Here is a 19306-nt window from a genome sequence, read left to right as displayed (position 1 = left end):
CTATTGAGTGCCGACTGTGGAGGTTGGTGGGTATTTTGTTCATTTGCACAGTGTTTAGTCTACATTTAGAATAAAATTTCAAGTCCCACTCCAATTGCTTGTTCTTTGTTCAGCCAGTTTTTTGTTTTTTTTTTTGCTTCTGAGTAGCGGGGGCAAATCACATTCTGAAGCAAATAAATATCTAAAGCCATTGACCACAAGCAATAATACTTACAGGCCACTTGTGCCATTGGCCAGTCGTCACAAGCCTTCGGCCTGTGGCCCTTGGTTCCAGGCTGGTTGTGGACATTGCTGGGCCACCCCAGAGAGGGCCCTGCAGCCTTCCTGGGAGACCTGAGTCACTCTCCCACCTGCTTATTCATTTTACAGGATTGTGATGGTTCAAGACTGAATCCATTTTTCCCAGACCACGTACCAACAAATTTTACATGCCTAAGATTCCCCCAAATTGAGGTTCTGTGAAACTACATTGCCCTAGAAAAAGTTAAAAAAAAGAAAACCACAGAAAAAAGGGGAAGAAAGGCAAAAAAATAATTGTGCCAAAAATCAGTAATCCTTTTATTATTTATGTACTTTCTATGTGATCCTAGAGAAATCATTCAATAGCATAGTTTGAGCATCTGGAGTTATTTAGTGAAGGTTTTAAATCCTTGTTGGCTTCTATACTCTGTGCCCTTGTGCAAATTCTATATCTTCCCTAAGACTGTTTCCCATTTACAAAATTCAGATAATAAAAATATCTACCTAATAATGTTATTGTGAAGATACAGTCTGGTATTACATTTACCACTCAAATCGGTAATAATTGCTTGATAAATGTCAGCTATTGGTAATCTTGGCCTCAGTTTCCACATCTTTAAAATGAGGAGTCTTGACTAGAAGGAGAATCACCAGACTACCTTGTAGCCCTGGTTCTTTACCTTTGATTTTCCCCTTTCCTTAAAGATCAGGTTCATTCCTGCCATAATCCACATGGTGAAGTTGTAGAAGGTTCTAGAAATACCTCAGTATTTCTACCTTATTACGGATACTGGGGAGAGAAACAAACCATCGTGTGGTTATTGGGTTATCTACCAACTCATCAGTTAGGTAACCAATAAATAATTATTTAGAGATAAGCATTGTTTCATCAGACAGTCTGAGGTGAAGTTTAGAAAAGAAATAAGGGCGCCTGGGTGGCACAGTGGTTAGGCGTCTGCCTTTGGCTCAAGGCGTGATCCCGGCGTTGTGGGATCGAGCCCCACATCAGGCTCCTCCGCTATGAGCCAGCTTCTTCCTCTCCCACTCCCCCTGCTTGTGTCCCCTCTCTCGCTGTGGCTGTCTCTATCTCTGTTGAATAAATAAATAAAATCTTTAAAAAAAAAAAAAGAAAAGAAATAAAAATCAGTAGACCTTACCCCGTCTCACTAAGAGAGAAAATATGCACCTGTGATATGAATAACAGCATACAATAAACTTCAAAATTTTATAATTTTGACAATTAGAGAATAAGTCAACAAAAACAATTTGGGGCAAAATGTGTAGCAAAATATCACAGTGAAGATAGCAAGTGCAAAAGAAGTTAGAGAGAGAAACTTTTGAATTATAAAAAACACAAACATTTCCAGAGGTCAGAAACCCTGCAAAGAATACCTTTCAAGCATCTCCTCCTTACAGCTATGCCATTGCATTTGTAATCCCAGACAATACCCTGTTTTCTGCAGTAGTTAATCATGAGTGAGTTTTGGGTGGTGATCAACGTCAAAGGGATTCATTTTGCTGGCTGTGTTACAGGGGCACATTTCCTCACGTCTCATAGTCTATTTTCAGTTTTTATAAGCTTGAAGTTTATTAAGCATTTTCCTTAGAGGGAGAAGAAAACCATGTATTTCCCCAGCCAAGGAATCCAAATATCCTGTCATTTCCTTTGCTCCACTCTGGCTTTGATTGTGGCTTTGTTCCAAGTTGCTTATATCCAAGAGTAGTAAAAAGGAAAAAGAACCATGAGGTGAACCAGTTGGCCTTTGCCTCTCTCCCTGGAAGGCACACTTGCTGAAACTTGTCTTTTCTCATCCTCCATACAGGTGGACATAAGTGTGTTCTTTTAATAGTAAAAAGAATAAACAAAATCAAACAAATGAAAAATCTAAAAAACCCACAAAACAGTCACAACTAAAAAACCCTCTGGAGCTGAAGAGAGGGTCATATAAACGTTGCACACCTCTTGGCAAATGACCTTACAACATTAGTGTAGGATCTGAGGCTGAAGAACCAATCTTTCTTCTCTTTCAGATATTTGACCTTCGGTGATCAGAGTAATTTAGCTGAGTCTCTAACATACACGTCGGCACTGCTCCTCTGTCATTTTCCAACCCCCATGTACCCTCATTTTGAGTTTTAGCGCCAGGAAGAACTGTTACCCAGTTTTTAGAAAGACAGTGGGAACTGTCAAAGGAGACTTTAACATAAAGGGTAAAGCAAAAGGTAGGCAGCACAATTAGGAGCTGGAGCCAGAGAGATGTAACCCCTGGAGTGTCCTTGTATTTGAGAATCTCATTATCTCCTAGGAACGTTGATGTTCTGAGAAAAATGTATGAGCTGCTTAGTCTGGGTTGCAAAGGATGGTAGAGGAGATTCTGAAGACACCGTATTTTGCCACTGACATTTCCTTTCTTTGCTGTAGGAGACAGTAACCTGGCCCCGCAGCTGGCAGCTCTCTGTGGCAGAGAGATCCCTGGACCCATCCGCTCCACTGGAGAGTATATGTTCCTCCGGCTCACCTCAGACTTCAGTATAACCGGAGCGGGCTTTAACGCATCCTTTCACAAAAGTAATATGTTCAGATTTTTTTCTTATTTTTTCGTTTTGTTTTTATCATATCATGTCATCTCACCTCATCATCTCCCTCTCTCTCTTTCCCTAATATGCTCTGCTTATTTTTCACATGGGTCTCTGCCCAGCCTCTAGATGGCTGTCCTATGTCAGGTAGTGAGCCTGATCCAAAAAACTGTGGTCGAGTGCTACAAAAGGATCCCCTGCCTTCGGGTCTCTGGGTGGGGCCTCTCCCCCGACAACACACACACAAAAGGTGGTGTGTTCCTGGTAGGCACAAGAATGAGATCTCTAAAAAAAATTTTCAGCCTAGCTGAGGGCTTCAATTAGAACAGAACTAGAGAGCACTTATCCATAACACATCGAAAGAATGGTAAGTCAGAGTAATCTTCAGTCTAAGAAGTGAACAAAGGAATATAGAAGATATCTTCAGAAAGTTCTTGGTTTAAATCACTCATTGGAGGATTGGCCGGAAGAGTTCAGTTCTCTTGAAATATGAGTTTGATGAGTCAGAGAATGTGCACAATATGTGGGAGGCGATCATGTGCAGTATGATCGAGACTTTCAAAACTTGATAAAATGGGAAGTCCAATAACAACTTTAAAGCCAACAAGATTAAAATTAAAGAAGTCCATGAAATATGGAACATTGAAAGACGCTCATGCTTTTAACCAAAAAGCATAATTTTAAAGGAGACTCTCAATATAGACATTAAAAATTTATCTAATATTTCCTGCACTATTATATATGTCTTTTAGAGAGTGGAGAACAATGGAAGATAAATTATCTTCTTCACGCTCAGGGAGGCAGGCTGCATAGTGGTTTAAGAGAATGGGCTTTGAAATTAGACAGACCTAAGATAAATTTCCACCTGTGATTTAAGTAGTTGTGTGAACTCGCTGCACTCCCTCGTTGAGCTGCCCAGCCCCTGACAACTGGCAAATTAATGGCTGCTCCCTCCATCCACTCTCTTCTTCAGCTCCCGACCTCTCTCTCTCGTGTACATGTGTATGACAAATGTATGTGTGCACATATAAATGTATATACGTGTGTGTGTGTGCACACCTACATGCTAGATGGCTGCGTATCTAGGAGGTATTTCCAATTTAACATGCGAAACCTGAACTCTTGCTTCCCACCCCCTTCCACCCTCCAAACCTGCTCATTCCACACTCTTTAAAATCTTAATAAATGGAAAGTACATTCTTTCTAGTTGCTCAAGCCAAAAATCTTGACGTCATTCTTGATCCTTCTCTTTCTCTCACACCCTGTGTCCTAACCATGAACAAATCACAATGATTCTACCTTCCCAATATATCTAGAGCCCAACCACTTCCTACCTTACTCCTGCTACCCCCTAGTCCAGGCCCTATCATCTCTTCATGGACATAGGCAGTCACCTCCTTATTGGACACCCCACTTGTGCGTTTCCCTGCCCCCCCCTTAGAGTCCAGGTATCACAGACAGAGTGATGCTTTTAAAATCTAAGATCATGCCATTCTGATGCTCAAAACCCTTGACTATCTTCCTCTCTTACCTAAAATAAGTCCTTTCAGTTTCCTGCATGACCTAGCCCTGCTTCCTTTGGGATCACTCACTATGCCTCATTAATTCTGACTTACATAATGTACCACTCAAGCCTTTACACCAAGTGTTTTCTGAACTGGAATGCTCTTCTCTCACAAAGCCATACAGCTTGACCCCTCATTTCCTCAGGTCTCTGTTCAGGTGATACTGTAATGGCCTTCTCTAACTTCCCCAGACAATACGATACCATTCTCCCTCCCCCATTCACTTTTTGTAGAATTTATCCCCATCCCACATATTATCTATGTGTTTATTGTTATGTCTTACTCATCTATAAAGTAAGCTTCTGAAAGTAATTTGTCTCTGTTGCTTATTTCTGTATCCTGATCTTAGGAAAAACCACAAAATGAGTATCCTGTCATGTGTTCTCAAAAAAAACTTGTTGGGCTAATCATTTCTTATACTTTGGTCCCAGTTACTTCAAACTACATTTCTATTGCCTTCACTTTAAAAATCCTCAAGAAAAACAGAAAAGTGTAAAAATCCCATTAATATCACTTAAGTAAATTACCTTTGTTTCTTCTTGGAAAGGTTGTGGTGGATATTTGCATGCAGACAGAGGTATTATCACATCCCCTCAGTATCCGGAGACCTACAGTCCCAACCTCAACTGTTCTTGGCACGTCCTTGTTCAGAGTGGTCTGACCATTGCTGTCCATTTTGAACAGCCCTTCCAGATTCCAAATGGAGATTCTTCTTGCAGCCAGGGGGATTACTTGGTGGTAGGTCGTGCTTGCTACCTTTTCTAATTACTATCTTTGCAGTCTTCATTCAAAAAAAAGAAAATGATGATTCTTCTCTCCTGGGACATAAGTTGATAGGACTTGGGTGCTCCCAATATGAAGGAATTTATGCAATTTTAATTTGTGTTCGTAGCTGAAAAATGGACCTGATATCTATTCTCCACCCTTGGGTCTCCATGGAGGAAATGGTCATTTTTGTGGCAGTCATCCTTCGTCCACTCTGTTCACCTCAGATAATCAAATGTTTGTTCAGTTTATTTCTGATGGTAGTAATGGAGGGCAAGGATTTAAGATCAAATATGAGGCAAAGAGTTTAGGTAAGTATTTTCACAGAGCATAATGCCCATATTTTTCTTGCAGTTGCTTGGTCTTCCTTGTTTAAATAGATTTGAGGAAAAAAATATGTTAAGTTTTCTTTTCTAAACTAAGAATAATAAATAATTTAACAAGAATAGCTACCTGTTTTCAGGTACTTACTGTGTGCTTGATATATTCAGTATCTCATCATGGCTACTTTTTAAGGCTGATGTCATTCCCATTCTACAGTTAAGTAAAATGAGGCTTAGATTCTTTCCAAGCCTACTGACCAAGAGAATGAACAAAGCAAAATTCTCCATGAGTATAAATTAAACTGATTTTAAGGATACCCTAAAATTTCTTAGTCCTTTCTACTATAAAATGTCTAATTATAAGTTACATTCAGTTATGGAAACATTGTAAGAATGGTAATTACATTGTTTTATCATCATTTGTATGCTTTCTTTTAAAATGAACACATATTCCTCTGATTCTGTTATACCCTTTAATTATATATTACAGTGGTGATCTTTACTTAATTACCTTTACTTAATTACACTTGATTAAAATTATATTTAATTCTACTGTAATGACTTAATTTTGTGCCATTTATTTTTATGTAATGTTTAATTGAATAAATAAGTAAATAAGCATAATTTCAAAAGAGAGAGTAATGTGAGTAGAGAATATATCTTTGCTTCCCCCCAAATTAGATAATATGGATTTCAGGATAATCATATGACCTCAATCCCAGATTCCTGAATATATTTTTAAAAACATATTAATCTATATAAAACCATATATTTTACTGCATATTCTCTAAAATATGAGATTTTTTAAATGTCAGCATAATTTCTTTATTCTGGAAGATGATGACACAGGAAATCGTCTAATAGCTTGAGCAGGTTCCATGAGCACAGGGAATGTACTCCTGTTACTTCCCACCACATACAGCTCTGGCACTTGGAAAGAGCCCTGAAAGACAGCTCTGTGAATACCAGCACCATTACTTTATAGGTGAAGCGTCTGTTATCTCACACTATCTCTCTGCTGAGCTCAGCTGCTGAATCCGGTGTGGGCAGAATGTCACCGGGCACTGAGGCTTCAGAGAGTAGCAGTGCCTTGTGTCTACTGAGTAGACATCAGCTCATCCCACAGAACTCTACTTTCCCACGATAGAGTCTTGAGTTATAGTCTTAAATTACATTTTTAAAGCCGATATTTGGTGGTAATTCAGATACACTAAGGGGATTCTTTTATTCCTTTGTGGACCTTTTTTTTGTATGAGAATGGTATGGCCATTACCTCCTCCCTATCTTTCTGCCTTTGCGATTAGACTTAAAGTTCTTTTGATTTCAAAACCTGTTGTCCATTGATAGATGAGTAGATAAAGAAGATGTGGTGTATATATATTATATATATATAATATATATATATATATAATATATATATGTACACAATGGTGTATTATTCAGCCTTGGAAACAGAGTAAACTCTTGCCATTGTGACAACATGGATGGACCTAGAGATTATTCTAAGTGAAATAAACCAGTCATAGAAAGACAAATACCGTATGATTTCACATGTATGTGGAATCTAAAAAACAGACTTTTTAATATAGAGAACAAACGGGTGGTTGCCAGAAGGGAGGGGGTTGGGGGATGGGTGAAATAGGTGACGGGGATGAAGAGGTACAAACTTCCAGTGTCTGGGAAACAGAAAGAGGCACCCGGGGACCAAAGGAGGAATGGTGTGAGAGCTAAAAGGAGGAGGAGAGCTCAGTGTCCAAGCAGCTGGGGGACAAAAATGGAAAGAGAGAGATGTGATCAAGCAGGTTAAATGTTGTGGACATAAAATAAAGATGAAAAAGATGCTTGGGTACACAACTGTGAGGCAACAAGAGTGCTTTGATGGGGTTGAAAGGTGAAGGTGGAGGAGGAAAGAGGGCAGTGAGAGCAGAGAATGTGACTGTAACTGACTTGAGCATGTGATGAGTGCAAAGATGCCAGGAGCAAGGAGGAGAGAGGGGGAGAGGAGGGGACAGGGAGGGAGAGAGAGTGTGAGCACAGGGTAAGGGGAGGGCCTCCATAGAGCACGGTCCCTCAGGAGACAGTGGAGTGGGAGGCTGACCCGATGTACAGGAAGACAGTGTGCAGGGGAAGATAAAGGAGGCAGAGATGCAGATTAATTTCTTAAGGGTGGTAACAAATTGAGGGAGTGTTCTCATCTGATTTCTTCCATCGCGCTCTAAAGGAGAACTCGAAGTGCCATGCTCTGAGGCTCAAGAAGGAGTGGGGAGAATAAGGGTTGAGGGCATAGAGTCAAGTCTTACATAGCTGTTCTATTTCTGTGAGAAAGCAGAGTTGCTTGCAGTGTTGGGAGTGGAGAGCACGCATTTGGAGGCATTGATTTCTGCAAATGGTTTAAATCACATACAGTCCTGAAATTGTTTTTTTTGCAAGGTGAGTCTAAAGGAAGGGCCAAGAGCAAGGGAGTTAACGGCAGTCAGAAGAGTCTACAGTTTAGGGTTTCAGAGATGAGAAGCATTTGGGTAATGGCAATATTCAGGATAGGTCCATAAGTGACTGGGTAACAGCAGAAATAAATGTCAGGAGAGTTTATCAGATCCACGTATCTGTGAGGCTAATTTATCAGGTTCATTTCATTGGCATTGTAAGTTCCCGGGTTACTCTGGCCTGGTTTGTTTGCTGAGATTGCCAAAAAATGTTTATTGATAAAAGGAAAGTATTTTTACGTACTTTGGTGTTTTAGAAAAGAAGTGTAAAAAGCTCATTTATCTTCTTCCAGAAACTGGCTAATAAATTCACTCAGGCCAGTCATCTCTTGCTCTTCAAATGCATTTAAATCCTGAAGAAACGTAATGGGCGAGTGCCCACGGAGCTGTGCAAATACATATCTGCTTAGTCTTTTAAACATCAAGATCCCAGCTCCGCGGCTTTCTGCCGAACTGCCCAGTCAGTGGGAAATTACAAGCGCTACCGCATTCACGTGCTTATCAGAGTCTATTTGCCTAAAAAGAGAATGAGGATAAATTCAGATGAAAGGATATGGAGGTTGGAAATACAGATAAAGAGACTTTAAAAAATGCCAGCGGGCAGTCTAGACGTGGTGCTGTGCCCACCGCAGCTGTGACCACCACCTGCTCCGTACAAGGCTCTTACAGTACGGTGGGTTGGCTGCATTCTCCACATTGTACTTTTATCCCCATGACTCATTCCTTCCCTAACTGGAAGCCTGGACCTCCCATTTCCCTTCACCCATCTGGCCCATCCCCCCACTCCCCTCCCCTTTGGCAACTCCTAGTGTGTTCTCTGTATTTATGGGTCTGTTCCTGCTTTTTGTGTGTTTATTTGTTTGTGTTTTTTAGATTCCACATATATGTGAAATCATGTAGGCTTGTCAAATCTCTACGTTGTACACCTGAAGCTAATGTGACATTGAGTGTCGACTATATTTCAATTGAAAAAAAAAAAAAAAGACACGCGATAGTTCAAAAAAAAAAAAAAAAAAAAGAAAGAAAGAAAATAGTGGCATTGCATCCTCTTTCCCAGACTGTCGATTGATTTAACTGTGTTTCTCACCAGCCTGTGGGGGCAATATCTACATCCACGATATGGATTCTGCGGGGTACGTGACCTCCCCCGGCCACCCTGACAATTACCCCCAGCATGCTGATTGCACTTGGCTCCTAGCTGCTCCTCCTGGAAAGCTCATAAGGCTGCAGTTTGAAGATCAATTCAATATTGAAGAAACACCCAAGTAGGTCACTTCCATTTCCTTTTTCTCCCACTCAGAGTTAGTAATCTCTAGCTGTCATGTTTGAGAATAATTTCTCTTCTTTTCTCAGCACAGGAAATCTAAAAACTGGGGAAGGGACACGTATTACACCTTGAGCCTGAAAACACTGCCTGCCAGCCACTCGCATTAGCTGAGCAGTTTATGTACATGGATATTGTCTCTCCTGATGCCACGCACATCCTCCAAGAGACACGGAGGATGGCTGTTTGAGATTTATGTTACCCGTTCTTCCTCCCCCAGGAAAAATATAGTGTCTCTGGTAGATGAATATTTATTTTCCCAGACTCGCACTCAATGTCATAAATAATAAAATACCTGTTTAACAAATGGAAATTCGTGTTACATGACACTAGGGGTCACCAGTGTCAGAGAAAGGACTAAAGCAAGTACTATACAATTTCCCGATCTCTCTTTATCGAGAATTCTTAAGGGATTACAAACCAGGGAGTAAGCCTTACTGTGTTGAACACAAAGAGAATAACCATACTGACTGAAAAAAACGCTCAATTTTTTCTCTTCGTGTATACATTTGCAAGAATATGTGTCTGGCACCAAACTTAGATACAAGAGGGCACTATTGCTTACTATTTATGGGCACCCGATCTAACACCACGGTCCCACTCAGTGAGCATTAACTGGCTATTTGACTTCCTTTAGACACACTGGGTAAACACACACCCACTGTTATGGACACAGAACATTCCAGCTGGAACTCTCCACCACCAGTCTAGGTGGCAGGGCACGTGAGATGTGGCCTCTCATCATGTGAAATAAAGTACCTGTTTTTCTGAAATTCCTAGGCATTAATTTGAGAATGACTTGTATATTTGTAAAATGAATATGGAATATGGAGGGAAGACAAGTAAACATTCTTCGATGTGGTACATGTAACACCTGCCTTTTGGAGCTACGAATGAAAGAACATATAATGATTAGGAAAATATCATTTAGCATTCTCAAGCGACACACCTGTGCTTACAGTGATTGTCGTAGTGTCTTCTGCTACAAGAATGATGATTAATATTGCTCTTGGAGAAAGTTGGTGAAGTATGTTAAACGGAATTTTCTTTCCACTTTAGCTGCACATCCAATTACCTTGAGTTGCGAGATGGGGCTGATTCGAATGCACCAGTACTTTTAAAGGTTTGCGGGAGATCTTTGCCCAGCAGCCAGTTGTCCTCAGGAGACGTGATGTATTTGAGATTCCGATCTGACAACAGCCCCACTCAGGTGGGGTTCAAGATCAAGTACGCTATAGGTAACAACATATTTTTTTTTGTATTTAATAAGAAAGTTATGACAGACTAATTATAATAAAAGTTAAAAAAAAGCATACCATTTTTAGAGAAGTCTTTCTATCTACATAAATGTAAGATTGTTTTAGTGATAGAAATAAGTAAGGAATGTAAATGTTTAAAACCAAAGTCATTTATCAATTTAAAATTTTATTTTGCTTTCCATTTTAAACCACTCTTTTTAGCAAACTTGAATATTTTGTATTTTTTCCTAACTTGTTTGTGAAGACATATTTAGTTAAATCAAATTTTTGTTTCTTTCTTTTATCATGAAATCTCTATAGTATCACCTTAACTAGTAAAATGGTTTACTATTCAAATATAAGCAAATAACTGTATATAGAACAGTAACTTTGAACTCATCATTAATGGATAATGTTTTTCCCTTATGTCTCTAGTGCCAAATCAGTCACTAGACAAAAACAAATATGTCTCCTCAGTGTTTTGATTTCCTTACTTTAAAAAATGAGCAATACACATGCATCCTGAAGATTTATTGTATTAGGGTCACCGTGACATAGAATTTACTATCTGGTGGGTCTGAACACTAACCAAACATATTTAATACAGTCAAAAGTTGAAGAGCCTACTAGTAACAACATTAAACCTATACCACAAGTTGTTTTGTAGCCTGAGGCAAATTGTACATAATTCAATCTAACTATCACATCCAGTTGATAAGAAAGAATTGAGTGGTAATTTGCCAGGCCCGAGATACCAGTTACTGCAATGAAACATTCATTTGATAGTTAAACCTGGAAGGGCAGGCACTCTGTCTTCAGAATCACAGACATAGGATAGTACCTACCAATCTAACAGTTGGTTCTTGAAAGGAAACTTCCTTGCAACAAATAGCTCTTACGTGGTGTCCCAGGAGGATTGATGAGATGTTACAGAATACGCCATTCAGTTTCCGTTTCCCATTATTGGCCTGGACTTGTGGTATCGCTTCTCTTTACATCAATAGTAGATTTCAAAGAATAAGGGGAACACTAAATAAACATTTTCAAAATTTTAAAAACGTTAATTAATATTCGATTGGCACCTAAAAGTTTTTGAATGTGCTGGTTAATTTTTTAAAAAAAAAGAAAAAAGTCTCGTCACAGAATATTGCTCTTTTCTGCAGCCCACTGTGGGGGAAGAGTGACAGGGCAAAGTGGTGTCATTGAAAGCAGCGGATATCCAACACTTCCGTATAGAGACAATTTATTCTGTGAGTGGCATCTCGAGGGTCCCTCAGGACACTATCTCACCATCCATTTTGAAGACTTAAACCTTCAGAATTCCTCTGGCTGTGAAAAAGACTTTGTGGAGATCTGGGAAAGCCATACCTCTGGTCAGTGCAATATGTCTGCTGTCTTTTGGGGATGTTTATTTTCTCATGTACTCATTCAGCCTCTGAAGTGTCCTCTCTTCAAGAAGGGCAAAACGACATCTATTCTTTGCATACAAGTGCAGTCAGCTCTAAGCAGTGTCACCTTTTCTCTCCCTGGAGTCCTACTCACACACAGTGGGTATCCAGAGCCCCAGGTGTCGTTATATAGCTTGTCCTTTTAGATCACACTGAGAGAGCACTGCACGGAGAAGGCATCCTCTTCCCGTTGAGACCCTCCAGTGCCATATGCGGTTAGTTATTTGAGGGGCATCCTGTCAGGTAAAGAGAGAGAAGGTAACATATCTAGAAATCACAGGAGTTGGACGCTCCTCACTCTGTTGCCTGGAACCATCTCTTTAACCAAATGAGCTCCCTCATTGTGCTGAGATGTCCTTGCCCTAATTGGTTGCAGCTTTTGTTACACATCATCATCTGTATGAGTATGTTGATTTTATTCATGTTTGTCCTGCTTCTCTTAACAGAGAGGGCAGGGTCTTGTCTTTTATTATTTTCTTTGTACTTGGAGAATACCTCAAGTAGAGGTGAAATGAAATAAATCACCTGGACATAGACATACTTGATTATTTGCCTCTCACAGGAAGTTTATTGGGCAGATACTGTGGAAATACCATTCCAGACAGCATAGACACTTCTAGCAACATTGCTTTGGTGAGGTTTGTCACAGATGGCTCTCTTACTGCCTCAGGATTCAGACTCCGGTTTGAATCCAGCATGGAAGGTAAGTTCACTGTTAACTATTTATCTATTATGGAGGGGCTGGACACTATGCGAGGCACTGGTGTTACAACAGTTGTTGAACCAAAATGACCCCTACTCTCTTGGACCTTACACTTTAGTGGAGAGGCAGATGTTCATCAAACAGTCCCACCACAGCTGTGATACAGGCTACCAAAGAAAGGAAGTAATGCTTTGGAAGATGTTGTGGGACGAGAACTGTACACATTCCTCATCTTAAGAAAACCAGTGCATTAGCCCCACAGCTGCCAGAATCAGCATTCCAAATACCCTGACATTGGTGAAATACAGATTTTATCTGAAGAAACTGGATAGTTAATCTTCTGAATCTTGAGATTACTCCATCGATTGGTCCCCCACACGTCTTGGGCCATGATGACACAATGCTGCCAGTGAACTGTCATCCGTGGAAACATGGATTACATAGTAAATGTTAGAGACAGGAAGTGGATACAAACATTCTCTGTAAGTCCTCCTATACACATAGTGATAAATTAGAGCAATAATTTTGTCCAGTGGCACAGCAGAGAAAATACTTGATAGAACACTTCTTGTGGAAGGGATCGTTTTGACTGGATTGGCAGTTTTCTTGGGTTTCTTCCCCTTCAGAGTGTGGTGGGGATCTACAGGGTCCTACGGGAACATTTACCTCTCCCAACTACCNTTTTTTCCTAACTTGTTTGTGAAGACATATTTAGTTAAATCAAATTTTTGTTTCTTTCTTTTATCATGAAATCTCTATAGTATCACCTTAACTAGTAAAATGGTTTACTATTCAAATATAAGCAAATAACTGTATATAGAACAGTAACTTTGAACTCATCATTAATGGATAATGTTTTTCCCTTATGTCTCTAGTGCCAAATCAGTCACTAGACAAAAACAAATATGTCTCCTCAGTGTTTTGATTTCCTTACTTTAAAAAATGAGCAATACACATGCATCCTGAAGATTTATTGTATTAGGGTCACCGTGACATAGAATTTACTATCTGGTGGGTCTGAACACTAACCAAACATATTTAATACAGTCAAAAGTTGAAGAGCCTACTAGTAACAACATTAAACCTATACCACAAGTTGTTTTGTAGCCTGAGGCAAATTGTACATAATTCAATCTAACTATCACATCCAGTTGATAAGAAAGAATTGAGTGGTAATTTGCCAGGCCCGAGATACCAGTTACTGCAATGAAACATTCATTTGATAGTTAAACCTGGAAGGGCAGGCCCTCTGTCTTCAGAATCACAGACATAGGATAGTACCTACCAATCTAACAGTTGGTTCTTGAAAGGAAACTTCCTTGCAACAAATAGCTCTTACGTGGTGTCCCAGGAGGATTGATGAGATGTTACAGAATACGCCATTCAGTTTCCGTTTCCCATTATTGGCCTGGACTTGTGGTATCGCTTCTCTTTACATCAATAGTAGATTTCAAAGAATAAGGGGAACACTAAATAAACATTTTCAAAATTTTAAAAACGTTAATTAATATTCGATTGGCACCTAAAAGTTTTTGAATGTGCTGGTTAATTTTTTAAAAAAAAAGAAAAAAGTCTCGTCACAGAATATTGCTCTTTTCTGCAGCCCACTGTGGGGGAAGAGTGACAGGGCAAAGTGGTGTCATTGAAAGCAGCGGATATCCAACACTTCCGTATAGAGACAATTTATTCTGTGAGTGGCATCTCGAGGGTCCCTCAGGACACTATCTCACCATCCATTTTGAAGACTTAAACCTTCAGAATTCCTCTGGCTGTGAAAAAGACTTTGTGGAGATCTGGGAAAGCCATACCTCTGGTCAGTGCAATATGTCTGCTGTCTTTTGGGGATGTTTATTTTCTCATGTACTCATTCAGCCTCTGAAGTGTCCTCTCTTCAAGAAGGGCAAAACGACATCTATTCTTTGCATACAAGTGCAGTCAGCTCTAAGCAGTGTCACCTTTTCTCTCCCTGGAGTCCTACTCACACACAGTGGGTATCCAGAGCCCCAGGTGTCGTTATATAGCTTGTCCTTTTAGATCACACTGAGAGAGCACTGCACGGAGAAGGCATCCTCTTCCCGTTGAGACCCTCCAGTGCCATATGCGGTTAGTTATTTGAGGGGCATCCTGTCAGGTAAAGAGAGAGAAGGTAACATATCTAGAAATCACAGGAGTTGGACGCTCCTCACTCTGTTGCCTGGAACCATCTCTTTAACCAAATGAGCTCCCTCATTGTGCTGAGATGTCCTTGCCCTAATTGGTTGCAGCTTTTGTTACACATCATCATCTNTGGATTGGCAGTTTTCTTGGGTTTCTTCCCCTTCAGAGTGTGGTGGGGATCTACAGGGTCCTACGGGAACATTTACCTCTCCCAACTACCCGAACCCAAATCTTCATGGCCGGGTCTGTGAGTGGAGGATCACAGTGCAGGAAGGAAGGAGGATCACCCTGACTTTTAACAACCTGAGTCTGGAAGCTGACCCATCCTGCAGCAGCGAGCGTGTGACAGTAAGTGTCCCGTGCAGTCGGGGATATTACATTCCATTGTTGAAGGAGTTTATTGACCTATAAATCATAGTCAGAAAACTAGGTTGGGAATATTCCCATCCGTGCAACTGTACCTCAAACAAATTTGAAGTATTTTCGATAGAACAAAAGCACAGTGAACTGCCCTGTTATTTGTAAAACCTGTTTTAAGAGCCTATTCATTGTCACAACATACATCAGGGTCATAGGTGGGATAAATTTTAAGAGCAAATGATCATTACACATGGCAAAAGTGGGTAAATGGCCTGTGGGTAGCATGTAGTTGAATAGGACTAGAGTCATGGAGCAGTCACCAACAAACAGTTCTAAGCAGTTGAGTGGTCCTGCATAGTTAACTGTTCTCTGCCGAGGTGCTGAGCAACTCCTTTGGGAGAGCATGGGCTGCCTGCCCTCAGTGTTGCCAAGGTCAAATGCTTTGGGAGATGCTGTCAGCATTCTTAGCTTCCCTTAACAAAGGAAAGCAAGGGAGATCCATGAGTGGGAAAGAAGATTGTTCACCGAAATGAGAGCTATATATGTATATATTACTAGATTAATTATACATTAATATTAATGTATTTCTCTACCCAACTCAACATTTCCTCTGCCCTTGTTACCTCGGTCAATAACAATTCCAAACGTGCAGATGCTTGGGTCAAAGGCATCGATGTCTGTTTTTGGAGTCTTTTCTCTCACACCTTAGGTTGCATCTGTAATCAAGTTCCTCTGGCTGTATTTTTAAAGAGATTCAGAATCTAACTACTTCTTATCATATCCACTGCTACTGCCACCACCGCTCACTTAGACTTAATTTAATAACTACCGGCTGGTCTCCCTACTCCCACCCTGTGTCCCTGCATTCTCAGCACAGCAGCCAATGTGATGGGTTTAAATGCAAATCACATCATGCTGCTCTCCTTGAAAATCCTCTATTGGCCTCTCATCTCACTCAGAGGGAAATCCCATCTTTACCGGCCCAACGGGCCCTATGGTATCTGCATCTTGTCTCAAAACCCCCCTGCTCTTTTGCTTACTATGACCCAGTCTCACTCACTTCCTTTTGGGTCCTTGAATCTGCTAAGATGTTTGATAACCCACCTGACCTGTCCCATGGCCTCTGGACTGTGCCTCCGCAATGGCTGCCTGGTTCATTCTCTCTTCATTTCCGGCTCTTCAAAATGACCTGATCCCTGAAACCCTACATTAAATAGATTCCATCCTGGCCCATCCTGTTCCCTGCATTATTGCTTTCACAGCACTTCACACCAACTGACGTCCCATGTATTTGTTTGTTTGTCTGTATATTGTCTGCTCCCACCACCAGAAAGTACTCTCTATTAGGACATGCTGTGCGTTTTATTCACTGCTGAATATCCAGTGCCTGGCACATAATAGAAACAGTAATTATTGACTGAATGAATAGAAGTACTATCATTATCCTTTTTAAAAACAAGACACTTTTGGGACAGCTGGGTGGCTCACTTGGTTAAGCATCTGCCTTCGGCTCAGGCCATGATTCTAGGGACCTGAGAAGGAGCTCTGCACAGGGCTTCTTGCTCAGCAGGGAGCCTGCTTCTCCCTCTGCCTGCTGCTCCCCCTGCTTGTGTGCAAGCTCTCTCTCTCTCTCTCTCTGTGTCAATAAATAAATAAAATCTTAAAAAAAAAAGATATTTTTTTCAATGTAATTGTCTCCTGTTGGGTAGTGAATTTCAAAAATATAAAACATCTTTGTATGTTAGTATAATACTTTGTATTGCCCTAAAATGACCATATTCAAACTTCAGATTTTGCTCCCTAGTTCTAATACCTGAAGGACTGAAATGTTGTCTTTTATCAGGTATTAAAAACTATGGGACCCTATGTACTTTCTTCTATTTGAAAGCCAGGGAATTTTGGACTAAGCTTGATTATTTTAAAGGGAACACTTTCCCTCTATTTTCTACTGAATATAACTCTATATATCTATATTTATGTCTATAAAATTTATATCTGTATCTATTTATATCTATATAAATTTATTTATATCTGTAGATATGTATCTGAGATCATGACCTGAGCCGAAACCAAGGGTCGGATACTTAACTGACTGAGCCACCCAGGCACCCCTCCAGTAAATATATAGAGAAGCATGAAGTAGGAAAAAATTAACTACTCCCAGTATACCATATTTTGATACATTTTCTTATCCTTCCTTGGCAATGAATATATTATGTAGTTGTAATAATGTGGCATAAATTCATTTGCACACTAATTTTATTTTATTTTATTTTTTTTTAAAGGGAGTTTTANAAATGTTGTCTTTTATCAGGTATTAAAAACTATGGGACCCTATGTACTTTCTTCTATTTGAAAGCCAGGGAATTTTGGACTAAGCTTGATTATTTTAAAGGGAACACTTTCCCTCTATTTTCTACTGAATATAACTCTATATATCTATATTTATGTCTATAAAATTTATATCTGTATCTATTTATATCTATATAAATTTATTTATATCTGTAGATATGTATCTGAGATCATGACCTGAGCCGAAACCAAGGGTCGGATACTTAACTGACTGAGCCACCCAGGCACCCCTCCAGTAAATATATAGAGAAGCATGAAGTAGGAAAAAATTAACTACTCCCAGTATACCATATTTTGATACATTTTCTTATCCTTCCTTGGCAATGAATATATTATGTAGTTGTAATAATGTGGCATAAATTCATTTGCACACTAATTTTAATCTATTATTCTGATTATAAACATAATGGATGCCTATTGAACAGATTTTGGAGAGTTCAAAAAATAAAAAATATAAAAAGTACTTGAAATTCTACCTACCCATTGCTAAAATTTTGATGTATGCAACCATTTATTTCCCTTTGACATTCTTTCCATAATTGAGNTAGCAGAGGAGCCTGATGTGGGGCTCGAACCCATAACGCCGGGATCACGCCCTGAGCCGAAGGCAGACGCTTAACCGCTGTGCCACCCAGGCGCCCCTGCACACTAATTTTAATCTATTATTCTGATGNATCCTTCCTTGGCAATGAATATATTATGTAGTTGTAATAATGTGGCATAAATTCATTTGCACACTAATTTTAATCTATTATTCTGATGATAAACATAATGGATGCCTATTGAACAGATTTTGGAGAGTTCAAAAAATAAAAAATATAAAAAGTACTTGAAATTCTACCTACCCATTGCTAAAATTTTGATGTATGCAACCATTTATTTCCCTTTGAAATTCTTTCCATAATTGAGATTATATTGAATATAATAATTATGAGGAATTTTACCAGTAGAATTTTCACATGCCCTACAGTAAAGATAACATGAACAGTCATAGTTCCAGAACTCAAATAATAAAATAAAATTTACAGCAGTAGCCACACATTTTGATCACGTCTTACTTGTCATTTTCCCATCTCTGAATCATAGGTGCCAAAGGCATCTACTTTCAGCTCTTTTAGCTACTTCTCAGGGTGTGTCTGTCATTATTTCAAAATAATATTCCTATTCTGCTTCTTTTTTTTTTTTTTTTTGGTCTTAGACATCATCTATCCACATGCAACTATGGGAGATGAGGGTTTAGCTCTCTTCACAATCCACCCCTACCACACACACACCACAGATGCTCACAGGGTTACGCACAGTTCAGACTCCTCCAACTTCCTCCCAAAACACATATGTCACAGATTTTGTTTAAATTGCTCTTCAGTGTTTACATTACTATGATTATACAGCTATAGCCGTGTAGTATGCTATGGTGGCATTTGCTTTCGTTTTTCTGATTAATAACAATAATCACGTCCTTTTTTACATTGAGCTTTTTATGCACATATCACTAATTCTTCCACACGCTTTCACTCCAGGGCTACATCCCCACCGTGTATAGTAAAGCACATCCACCAGTTCATTCATTTTCTTTAGCAATATCCTTCCTTGAGCCTTTTTCCATCAGCTGCAAGCCTGATGCCAGCTGTCATGCAGGGCATTCCCTTCCCCCTCGACTTTGCACGCTCCTTCATTCCTTCTTGGGCTGGACACCTGACGCCATGACACGTGCGACATGTGCATTATCCTGTCTTGGTCCGTTTCCTTTTTTTTTTTTTTTAAAGATTTT

General features: G+C 39.7%; 1 protein-coding gene across 1 annotated transcript in view; it reads left to right on the top strand.

Annotated features, from left to right (window-relative positions):
• The window catches only part of CUBN (cubilin), a 259861-nt gene that overhangs the window by 164817 nt on the left and 75738 nt on the right, over positions 1-19306 (top strand). Inside the window, exons 41-48 of the mRNA XM_034644347.1 lie at positions 2663-2809; positions 4930-5120; positions 5275-5458; positions 9044-9218; positions 10337-10515; positions 11679-11888; positions 12526-12666; positions 14990-15171. Coding sequence (XP_034500238.1) covers positions 2663-2809; positions 4930-5120; positions 5275-5458; positions 9044-9218; positions 10337-10515; positions 11679-11888; positions 12526-12666; positions 14990-15171 — 1409 coding nt within the window. The remainder of the gene's footprint in view (positions 1-2662; positions 2810-4929; positions 5121-5274; positions 5459-9043; positions 9219-10336; positions 10516-11678; positions 11889-12525; positions 12667-14989; positions 15172-19306) is intronic.

The sequence above is a fragment of the Ailuropoda melanoleuca genome, chromosome 15 (assembly GCF_002007445.2).
Source record: "Ailuropoda melanoleuca isolate Jingjing chromosome 15, ASM200744v2, whole genome shotgun sequence".
Lineage (NCBI taxonomy): Eukaryota > Metazoa > Chordata > Mammalia > Carnivora > Ursidae > Ailuropoda > Ailuropoda melanoleuca.
The sequence above is the reverse complement of the archived record's forward strand: the minus strand, read 5'-3'. Positions and strand labels throughout refer to the sequence as shown.